The sequence below is a fragment of the Pundamilia nyererei genome, unplaced genomic scaffold (genome assembly GCF_000239375.1).
Source record: "Pundamilia nyererei isolate P.nyererei 1_Seehausen unplaced genomic scaffold, PunNye1.0 scaffold00011, whole genome shotgun sequence".
NCBI classification, from domain to species: Eukaryota; Metazoa; Chordata; class Actinopteri; order Cichliformes; family Cichlidae; genus Pundamilia; species Pundamilia nyererei.
The window spans coordinates 2,767,417-2,779,203 of NW_005187412.1; the positions used below are offsets into that span (position 1 = coordinate 2,767,417).

General features: G+C 42.4%; 1 protein-coding gene across 2 annotated transcripts in view; it reads left to right on the top strand.

Annotated features, from left to right (window-relative positions):
* The first annotated feature begins 6,364 nt into the window (after positions 1–6,364).
* Positions 6,365–11,787, top strand: part of tpp2 (tripeptidyl peptidase 2) — a 15,749-nt gene continuing 10,326 nt past the window's right edge. For both annotated transcript variants that reach the window (XM_005724198.1, XM_005724199.1), the window contains exons 1-15: positions 6,365–6,634; positions 7,520–7,648; positions 7,753–7,848; positions 8,352–8,456; positions 8,834–8,958; positions 9,100–9,263; positions 9,351–9,505; positions 9,598–9,674; positions 9,759–9,886; positions 10,023–10,271; positions 10,368–10,483; positions 10,575–10,746; positions 10,835–10,992; positions 11,081–11,157; positions 11,240–11,346. In XM_005724198.1, the coding sequence (XP_005724255.1) occupies positions 6,470–6,634; positions 7,520–7,648; positions 7,753–7,848; positions 8,352–8,456; positions 8,834–8,958; positions 9,100–9,263; positions 9,351–9,505; positions 9,598–9,674; positions 9,759–9,886; positions 10,023–10,271; positions 10,368–10,483; positions 10,575–10,746; positions 10,835–10,992; positions 11,081–11,157; positions 11,240–11,346 (2,023 nt within the window). In that variant the 5' untranslated portion in view covers positions 6,365–6,469. The remainder of the gene's footprint in view (positions 6,635–7,519; positions 7,649–7,752; positions 7,849–8,351; positions 8,457–8,833; positions 8,959–9,099; positions 9,264–9,350; positions 9,506–9,597; positions 9,675–9,758; positions 9,887–10,022; positions 10,272–10,367; positions 10,484–10,574; positions 10,747–10,834; positions 10,993–11,080; positions 11,158–11,239; positions 11,347–11,787) is intronic.

Below are 11,787 nucleotides of genomic sequence, written 5' to 3' on the forward strand. Positions count from 1 at the left end.
CTTTAGAACAGCTCAAAATCTAATAAGGCTACATGTCTCATCAGCCTGTTAGCATGTTAAACCCTCATCAAGATTAGAAATTACACACACACACTGGAGTCAATTTGTACTTGAGTATTTTAATTTTAAGCTACTTAGAATTTATTTGAGTAGATTTAGATAGCAGTAGTTATTACTTTCCTACATAATTTGAAGGCTTTATTTTCCAATTACTTTGTAATACCTCTCCAGGAGGACATAGGTGTATGTGTGGAAAGATTTGGATTTCTCCAAAAAAATATACATGTTTAACTAGTTATTCCAAGACCATCACAAGTGTAGTTGTGGGTGTGTTCGTCTTTCTCTCTGTGTTAGTCCTGTATAGGGCTGCCACAAACGATTATTTTGATAGTCGACTAGTCACCGATTATTTTTGCAATTAGTCAACTAATCAGATCATCATCCATTGGATGTAAAACGTACAGATTATTGCACCAGCATGCGTCTACTCTTATATAACTATCATTAGCTTACAGCTTGTGTTTAAGATATGTGCTAACTAAAAATAAAGACAAGATGATAGATTATTCAATTTTAATGAAACTTGCAGATTGTTTCAGTGGAGTTTAATAAACTCAGCTGTCTGCTCCTTGCTATCTAAAATATAACAGGACACCGGAGGATATTCGAGCATCTCTTTAATCTCAGCCAAACCGATTTACTAAGGAACAAATAAAATACTAAAAAAAAGCCAAACAATAACATTTTAAAGTTATCCAAGTGACTTATATATCATGTTTAACCTGAGTAGTGAAAGACGGTGGTGGGTTTGAAAACAATTTGCCCGGAGTCCGGTGTTCTCGCAGGCTCTAGTGAGCCTTGCTCCCAGCTAGCTATCAAGCTGGTGGGTAACAGACGTCTCTGAAAACGTCGGAGAGCTTTTGAAAATATGTGGTGTCTTGATAAACTGAGCAGATATTTGAGGTTTACACAGCTACATTCTCGCCTGAAAACATGTTAAACGTTTATTTTGTGGCCCAGAAAGAATAATAAGAGTAATATTAAAACTAACTAGCTGCCGCTGTCACTACCCGATCCGTACCGGAAACCCGATCGGTACCCCGCATGCGCGAAAGGTTTCTACTTCCGGTCGTAGCGTTTTACGATAGTTATGGGTCAGAGTATCTGTTAAGATGTTAAGAATAACAAGTATATCTTAAAATGTTTGCAATAATGAAGCGTTTCAGTACAATGTAGACAAAAACGAAAAAGAAAAAGAAAGTTACGGATCAGGACTCTCCGATCCTTACTGCGCATGTGTAAAGTCTGACCGTACAAATCGGGTCTACCCGATCCGTACCGCGCATGTGCAGATGTTTTCTTCTTCTTCTGTTCGTTTAATAATAATAATAATAATAATAATAATGGATTGGATTTATATAGCGCTTTTCAAGGCACCCAAAGCGCTTTACAATGCCATTAATGGCAGTTTACTCCCCAGTGTACGAGGATACCGCCACCTGCTGACCGAGCGAATAAACCCTATTATAAACTGAATTATCGTCATTACAAACGTGTGTTAAATCTGATTTAGCGATAGTCGAGTGTGTTTATGCTTGTCTGTGAGGAGAGGATTGTTGGAATAGTGATGATGATGTGCGCTATCACTGTCAATTGTCAGTAAACACTTAATCTGGCTGATGAATCTACACGTGAGATATTACAAAGTCTGCATTATTAACTCTGTAATTAGGCGCCATTCTTCTTATTTTACGGCGCTGTTGCTCAATCGGGGGACGCTCTCTGTTGAGGAGAAAAGCATGAATTTCTTTGCATACGGATTATCCATTGTTTAAATGTCCCGGGCAGTCGAAAAGGAGGCAGAGCTGTTGAGAAATGCTAGGAGCTAACTGGGCGCTAACCGTATCAATCAAATATATTGAATGTTGCAATGTTGGCAAAGAGAGGAAGTGACGTAAGATTTGCGCATGCGGGGTACCGATCGGGTTTCCGGTACGGATCGGGTAGTGACAGCCGCCATTGTTGAAAACTGAGCTGGGCTGCGCTATGAATTCTGGGACGCAGCTTCTTCTTCTTTGGGGTTTAACAGCAGCCGGCATCCTTGTACATGCAGTGCTGTCATCTTCTGTTTCAGTCTGTTATGACACTCTTAAATCCTACTACTTATTCCTGCGTCTTATGGGATCTTACAAAGCTTCAAATGACGCGTCGACTATTAAATTAGTCGTAGACGATTTTGATAGTCCACGTAATCGTGACTAGTCGACTAATCGTGGCAGCCCTAGTCCTGTAATAGACTATTTGGGGTGTAGCCCACGACTGTAGCCTTGGAGAAGCAGTTAAAATCGATGGAAGGACTTTTCTTGACACAACACAGCAAAAATGAGGGGAAAAGTGCGAGAAATTAACACAGACTTAGTATGTAGTCGAACTTTGTTTGGTCTTTTTTCTTCACTAATAATCATCTTCAGGTTTAGTTTGTATCTTTTTGGAGCCACTGATCCCCAGCCTGGGAATATCTGGACTTTACTTCTGCCTCCATGAGGTACATGTATTAGTGGGAATACAGCAAATTGCTTACAACATGCTAATAATGTCAAAAGTGCAGTACTCGTGTTGTTAGGTATACCTACTGTATGCAACTGCTTGCTTAATACAAATATGTAATCAGCCAGTCACATGGTAGAAACTCAGTGCATTTCGGCTAAGTTCAAGCTGAGCATCAGAATGGGGAAGAAAGGCGATTTAAGTGACACTGAGGAAATTTTGAATGGCTGTTTTTCTGAGTATTTCAGAAACTGCTGATTTACTGGGATTTTCCACACAACCATCTCTATGGTTTACAGAGAATGGTCTGAAAAAAGAGGAAATATTCTGGGGAAAAAATACATTAAAACAGGACTATGGACTATTCCAGGTGCCACTTTGATCAGCTAAGGAGAGCAAACTGAGGCTACAGTTAAAATGGGGTCACCAAAATTGGACAATAGAAGAAGACTGAAAAAACATTGCCTTGTCTCTGTTTCTACATCGACATTCAGATAGATAATAGGGTGAGAATTTGGCATCTCAAAAATCTTTGAGAAAGGTTTCCGGCACCTTGCTGAATCTATGCCATGATGAATTAAGGCAGCTCTGAATGCAAAAGATACTAGGAAAGTGTACCTAATAAAATGCCCATTGAGTGTACATTTTAGTACAGCACTCAAAAGAGGGAGGTAGTTTTTCTTGCAACATCTTCTGTACATTTTCCTGATACCTCTGCACTTCTGCTTTAGTGAGAATTTGAATGCAGGACTATTACCAGAATATTACAGTGAAGATTTTTCTTTTCTTTAATAAACCATCATCATAATTAGCAAATACGCAATGATGCATTATTATGACACAAACCAGCCAGCATTATATAATGTCTTTAATATTAGCTCTGCCTTTATCATCTGCAACTGTATGTGCGTGTGTTTTAATGCATCAAAAACTACTGGAAAATGACTCACACGTAATGAGACTGCCCCCAACTCACTGAATGTACACATTGTGTCTGAGGGTGAATACCAGTGACGCAGTTTACAAGAGCATTTGCCTGCATTTGAATAGCGCCTCTAAGAGTCTGTGGCTATTTTCATAGATAATAACCATGGTATTACCCATGTTGCATAAGTAACCTCTGAAGATAACTACATTGCAGGGAAACTCGCCTGCTAGCATGTGAGGTAATAAAATACAACTCCTTTAAGTTGCACATGTCCTGTCAGCTGCATTTGAGCATCTAGCGACAACGAGCGATTTGGACTCCCCAGTAATTTATCACAGCAGATAACTGGAGAACACTGATACCGTTTTATGCAAAGATGTAACAACTGAGTTTGCTCACTTAGAACGAAATGAGCAGTCTCTATTTTTTATGGTAGCTTCATTTTTATTGACGAGATATAAAATATGACTAAAGAAAAACATTATATAAAAGCTATAAATTGATTTGCATGTCGCTGAGTGAAATATGTATTGAATGCCTTCAGCATGGCACACAGATTACAATTCGTCAATCAATCAATTACACATGCTCCTGATCTCATATCATTGTGTGTATGATGCACATCTGCTCACAGAATCAGTTTCTTCCATTTTACCCTCCCCACCACTGCAGGCAAGACCAAAGAGCTGTCAAAGGACGTCAGGGACACGATTGTAGAGCTGCATACGGCTGGAATGGGCTACATGACCATCAGAAAGCTTGTTGAGAAGGTGATAACTGTTGTTGGAAATGGAAGAAATATAAAATGCCCATCAACTGCTATCGAACCGGAGCTCCTTGTGAGATCTTGCCACACAGAATGAGGGTGATCATGAGAAAGGTGGTGCATTACCCCAGACCTACACAGAAGGAGCTTGTTACTGATCTGAAAGCAATTGAAACACAGTCACCAAGAACACCACTGGTAACGTGCTATCGTAACTGATTATCTGTTTCTCTCTGTAAAAAACGAAACTATCATAAAAATGAGAGACTGTTCATTTCTTTATAAGTGAGCAAACTTACAAATTCAGCAGGGTATCAAATAATTATTTCCCCCACTGTAAAACTACAGTGCAAGAGTCACAGGTCGCCGCTATCAAGACATTTCATTCAAAGTTTGTGACGCATCTCCAAACCTGGAGAGGGAGAACACCATTAGTTTGAAGCTCAATGCACGGCATCACGTAGGAAAATACGGCCTTAAAGATGTTTATGACGTGCATTATTTCAGTTCAGCTAAATGGTTACGCCCTTGTGGTAAACCACAAGAGCGTGTTTAACTGCAAGTGTGTGCATGTAAGTGTATGTCTCTGCAAAAGGTATAAAACTGAGAATCTTACAAACCAACGATTTTATTAACAGAAAAAAAGGGGGGGGGGGGGGAATATATATATATATAGTATATGCATCCTGTTCATGACAACAAAATGTGACTGCAGGAGTGTGGTTATCTCTGTGTGTTCATATGTGACAACGATGAGCCATTGACAGAAAGAGGAAGAGAAGACAGATGCTGATTAAAGGCAGATTAGTGAAACGATCCTAAGTGTTAGTTTTTTACGTGCAAACCAGGCATCATAACAGCATCTGAGGGCGTTGGCACACTTAAAATAACAAAGACTAACCCTTCCTTTTGTGGTTTGTTCTCCCCCCTTTTTTAATAGCACAACCACAAAGATTAACCTACAGTCTAGATATGTGAATCGATGTGCTATAAGTTGAGAGAGAAAGACGTGATATTGAGTTGTACAGATGGCGATTGACGTGGAAGGTTAATCCTGGTATTAGAGAGAAGATAAAAAAAAGCTCTATGAATACAGGATGAATCAAATCTGAATGTATGTCATTCGGTATGTGAGAGGGAGACAAATAAAACTTTCATTTTGTAACTTTTAATTTCTTCCTTATTCTCAGCACTGCATGTGTCAGAAAGAAAATAGAGAGCAGCACTTTTGTTGTTGGCTAGTAACGGTGTTACATTACAGAAAAACTAATAAAGAACACGTGCAAAAATATGAATAGCCCTTAATCCATCTTTCACAAATTTAATGACTTTAAAAACAACAACTGGGTGCTGCTTTCTTCAGGATTTTCTCTAATCTACGCAGGGTTAAAATTCTAAAAATGTATATGCGCATACATTGCATCCATAGCCTACAAATTACAGATTGCTGTCCATAGGCTTGTTCAGATGGTTTTGTTGCCTTCAGTTCACAAAGCAGTAAATCATTATTAAAATCGCTTGGATTGTGGTTTAGTGCAAGCCGCTACTCTCCTAAGGGTGATGTTGATGCATTAAGACTTGATTTAATAAACCCGTTTGGGAGGATAAACTGTGCAGAGTTCCTACAGAGCACAAATATTTAACTGCAGCAAACACTCAGCGGTAATACAGCACCACCCAGTGCCACTTTTCACTAATGACCCAGGATTTACAAGATGCATGTGACAGCGTACAAGTCCTGCTCACCTCTACGGGTGGCCGATGAGACCTTTGCTCAGGTTGACCTGGAGATGACGTTTCACAAACACAAAGATGATCACAGCCAAAAATCAACTTTTCTGCACACACTGCAGATGCTGATACAGTTTTATCAGTCAGCCACCTCTGTGTGTGTGTGTGTGTGTGTGTGTGTGTGTGTGTGTGTGTGTGTGTGTGTGTGTGTGTGTACGGGGATGTTATGAAGGATGTGAAACCTCTTGGCTTTCATGCAGTCATACACTGCTCAATTACACATCTTGGTTTCCAGCCAGCAGACAGTTCACATGACAGTAAAAACCCAGTCCAGACTAAAGCAGATAAGTTAACAGGCTGATAAAGGCCTGCTCGTTGGCCTGGGGTTACTGGAAGTACTGCCCCTTTAACCAGCTCTCCTCCCCGTCAGTCCCACACGCGTACTGTTGCTCTCTTCCCCATTTCGCTGCTTTGTTTTCATTGTCGCTCTTCCGATCATGGCTGCTCATTCTACCGAAGAGCCATTCCCCTTCCACGGGCTGCTCCCCAAAAAAGAAACCGGCGCTGCCTCTTACCTCACCCGGTTCCCCGAGTATGACGGCCGAGGGGTGCTCATCGCCATCCTCGACACCGGCGTGGATCCCGGGGCCCCCGGCATGCAGGTAGATCTGACCGGCTGCCTCGTGTTAAGCTACGACCTAGTTGGCGGAAGCTAGCGAAGCTAAAGGGCCGACTCATTCACTTCATTGGTATACAACGGCAGCGGCTAGCTATCTAGCTAGATACTTAGCATATGTGGATACACCAGTAGTTAACTTAACGCCACAATGACAACCATATCAAGGCAAAGCAGCTAGTAGTGTGTGTTTACCCCTGCTGTCAGAGTGTATTTCTGTGCTAATCTGGCGTACAGTTAGCCAGTAAGTTAAAATGTGTGCTAGCATGACAGCCTGGAAGCTAGCCGCTGAATTATTTTCGTGTTTTGTTTTTTTTTGGTTTTTTTTACCCCTCTTTATTCCAGTGTTTACACTATTAGATTTACACGCTGACTGGATGTAGCTAGCTTAATAGTAGCAAGGCAGAGTAAATTAAGCGTATTTGGCGTTTTGATAAGTGATCCGTAAACTCTGAAACTTTATCCAAACTGCCAAGTCACAACGTAAGAAAATAAGCCGACCAACACAGTGTTAAACACTACATGTTAGTCTAAACCTGCCAGTGCACATGTGTAAGTCTAGCTGGGTAGCTTTCATAATACATTGAGCTTATTTTCTGTTCTCTTGCTTCAGTCATGCTTGAGGGGCTGAGACTGAAACTGACTGCTTCTCTGGTAGTAAACAAATCCTCATGTTAAAAAACACGTTGAGCTTTTTCAGGTATCGTTTTACCGGCTGAGTTACTTAGCTGATTTATGGATGACGTTTCATTTAGTTTGCTGTCCACACACCCCTCCCCATTCAATGTAAGATACCAGTTATGATTTGCACCTTTTTCTGTCTGCATTCTAGTGGATTGCTGATTTCTTACAATTTTTTTTGTTCTCTTAGGTTACAACTGAGGGGAAGCCAAAGATTGTTGACATCATTGATACGACAGGCAGTGGTGACGTGAACATGACCACTGTGGTGGAGCCTAAAGATGGGACAATCACCGGCCTCTCTGGCAGAACACTCAAGGTCAGTATATAAACACCTCAACGTACACAAACATTAAAAACATTCCTTTATAGGCGCTCTTTTACATCTGTTTCACAATGCATATTTTTTTTAACATCGTCCAGATCCTTCCTGCTTGGGTCAATCCATCAGGGAAGTATCGCATTGGAGTTAAAAATGGCTACGAGTTCTTCCCCAAGGCTCTGAAAGAAAGAGTACAGGTAGGAAGAGGTGACATTATTACTTCATTTTGTCTGACACAGTGTTGAGCACAAAGCCCAGTACTCCTGACACGTGGACAATTAAGCTTGGACATGATAGCAACTGTTCAAAAGACTCATGGCATTGGAGCTTCTGGCCACCTGAGTCACAGACAGGCATTTTTTCCTGATGTTTCAACACTTCAGTCAGCTTTAGCGATAACACAGAAAAACTTGCTGAATTGTCCTCTTCCCTCTCATAGAAAATCCATCTGAAATCAGTGAACTGATAGGATTTCTGACCTTTATTCTGAATTGATTATCCATACTTGGAAAGTTTTGTAAAGAGTTTATAGCTTTTTGCATATAATACACCCACCTGATGAATGAATGATGGGAAAAACATAGTTGAAGTGTCCCTGTTGACAGCTCCTAAGCTCAGATTATTTCCTGAGTTGTATGTTAGACTGTGTGTTGTGTTGGAGAGTTATTGGATTTTTTTTTTTGTGGTTTTTGACTACTAGAAAGAGCGAAAGGAGAAGATGTGGGATCCGCCACACAGAGCAGCACTCGCTGAGGTTTGCCGCAAGACGGAAGAGTTTGACCTCGCTCATCCAAACCCCTCACAGGTCAGACCTGCTCCCTTGAGGTCATTTGAGAGAGAAAAAGGCAACGTTTATGTTAGAAAATATGTACATTTATAAATTCATAGAGCGACTTGGAGGAGAGAAAGTGAGAATGGCACAAATAATACATTTAAAGAAGTGGGATTGTGGGCTGATTATTGAACAAGAATGGTGATAAACAATTTTGAAAGATCAAAATCGGAAGTGACAAAGAAAATGGAGCAGCAAGAATAGCTGCTATCACCAAGAGGAATAAGGAGGGAATGTGAGAGGATCTAACGTATTGGGCTTCATTTCTTGCCTTTTCCAAGTGTAGTTAGGCACCCTTGACTAGCATGGGATGCCTCGACTGTATCTCTCATCTTTCGGTCTCTCCACAGATTGAGAAGTTGCAGAAAGAAGAGTTGCAGTGTCAGTCAGAGCTCCTGGCATCGCTAGAAAAGAAGTACAGTGATCCTGGGCCCGTATATGACTGTGTGCTTTGGCACGATGGCGTCACATGGAAGTACGGCCACCTTTAATTTTCTTTCCCCTTCTGTATCCTTACAGTTTTTTGTTGTTGTTGTTGTTGTTGTTTTTTTTTACCCTTTCTTTTCACAACCTTCCCTTGTTTACCAGTAATCTATTTGTGATTTGTTCCCTTTAGGGCTGTAGTTGACACTTCAGAGTGCGGAGAGCTGTCCCAGTGCACTGTGCTGAGCTCATACAGAGAGTCACATGAGTATGCCACGTTAGGAACTGTCGAGATGCTTAACTATTCTGTTAATATTTATGATGACGGCAACACGCTCTGCATAGTCACCAGCGGAGGTGAGCCATCCCAGCGCATTAGATTCCTAATATGCCTAATAGTCGGGTATTCACACATGATCTAATGCTGCTTGTGCGCTCCTAAAGGGGCTCACGGGACACATGTGGCAAGCATCGCAGCAGGCTACTTCCCAGAGGAGCCCGAACGTAATGGTGTGGCCCCGGGTGCCCAAATCCTGGCTCTGAAGATTGGAGACACCCGCCTCAGCACCATGGAAACAGGCACAGGGCTCATCCGCGCGGTATATTCCTCAAAGTCCTGAGAATATAGATTTAAAGAAAATATCTGTATATGTTTGCACCATTTTATTCTTTATTTGTCTGTCATTTAAAGATGATTGAAGTAATCAACTACAAGTGTGACCTGGTTAACTACAGTTATGGGGAGGCCACACACTGGCCCAATTCAGGGTAAGTACATGGAGAGCAGGCGCTGCCTCTGTAGCTCCTCGTTGCTTACTGTTACTCATTTGTCGCTGTCTTTTTGTCCTTCAGGAGGATTTGTGAGGTGATCACTGAAGCTGTGCAGAAACACAACGTGATCTTTGTGTCAAGCGCGGGAAATAACGGCCCCTGCCTCACTACAGTCGGCTGCCCAGGAGGAACCACCAGCAGTGTTATAGGTACACGCTCAGATGAAACCAGTGCTTCTCAAACTGTTAAGCCTGCAGTGGGTCCTGGACCACGGATTGATAACCTCTGGATCAAAACATCTGTCCAGCCATGCTTGGTTTCATTTTTGCTTTGTTCATTCTGCAGGAGTTGGCGCATACGTGACGCCAGACATGATGGTGGCAGAATACTCCCTGAGGGAGAAGCTGCCTCCGAACCAGTACACCTGGTCATCGAGGGGTCCCAGTACCGACGGGGCCCTGGGGGTCAGCATCAGCGCCCCTGGCGGTGCCATTGCATCCGTGCCCAACTGGACCCTTCGTGGTACCCAGCTGATGAACGGCACATCCATGTCATCACCTAACGCTTGTGGCGGCATCGCACTAGTCCTCTCAGGTGGGTCTAGTGAGATGTGATAATTCAGCCTGCTGTGTGTAGAGAAATGTGTGTGAATTCAAAGCTGATGCTGGTGTTTGCTGTTTTGTGAAAAAGGATTGAAACAGAACGGGATCCATCCCTCAGCTCCTGCTGTGAGAAGAGCGCTGGAAAACACTGCTCTGAAGGTTGATGACATCGAGGTGTTTGCACAGGGCCACGGAATAATCCAGGTACTGTGATTGTAAGACTTTCAACCTGATATTCTGCCATTTCTTTCCCTGATAGATGTTAAACAAATGTATCGTTTTGTCTTCCTCTCAGGTGGAAAAGGCGTTAGACTACCTCACTCAGCACGCCTCTTTACCCACAAGCCACCTAGGCTTCTCGGTAAGTGTGGGAACACAGAGAGGCATCTACCTCAGGGACCCAGCCCACGTTCTTGGACCCACTGATCACGGAGTTGGAATTGAGCCCATCTTTCCAGAGAACACAGGTACTTTCATACATCATGTTTTTATTTATTTATTTATTTATTCATTTATTTATTTTAAGAATGTAGCTATCTTCTTCTTCCATCACAGGAAACTCTGAGCGAATCAACCTGCAGCTTCACTTGGCGCTCACGTGCGCTGCCCCGTGGGTCCAGTGCCCCTCCCACCTCGAGCTCATGAACCAGTGTCGTCACATTAACGTCCGCATCGACCCCGTTGGACTGAGAGAGGGAGTCCACTACACAGAGGTGGGCACCACGTGAAGGAGAGAATGAGTCAAAAAATCGAGCCCATGTGTCTGTGTGCACTTACGTTCACTTTGAATTTGTCTTTCAGGTGTGTGGGTATGATACAGCAGCTTCTACCTGTGGGCCACTATTCAGAGTTCCAATCACAGTTGTTATCCCTGCCAAGTAAGTCAGTACATGCTTGCCCCCCCTCCGCATAAGAGGTTTGTGTGTTTCTCTGTCTGATGGATCTTCTCTCTTCCTACAGAGTAATAGACAGTCGTAGTCATGAGGTGTGTTTCACAGACGTCCACTTTAGACCGGGCCAGATCAGACGCCACTTCATTACTGTTCCTCAGGGAGCCTCCTGGGCAGGTTGGTGTCTCTCTGTTTTCCACTGACACTGTGCTAACGCTGGGCCTGATCTGCCTCCCTTTAGAGAACTGGCCCACATTAGCCAAACCCTAAGTAGCAGAAGTTGGACTAATTTCCATGGGGAAGCATCATTGCTTGGTCTTGCGGGATCACTCCTATAGTTGGTTCCAAATTTGTGCACAGCAATTTAGTGGTGCCTTGCAGGTACCAGCTTTTTTTTTTTTTTTGTGCCCAGTACCATTCTATGAATGTTTCTATCATATCTATACGGTCACAGTGATGGAAGCTAATATTAAAGATGGTGAAGGTTAAAAAAATGAGATTGGGTTTGGAAATATAGTGTACACCAGTCACTCAACTACAGGGAGTGCAGAATTATTAGGCAAGTTGTATTTTTGAGGAGTAATTTTATTATTGAACAACAACCATGTTCTCAATGAA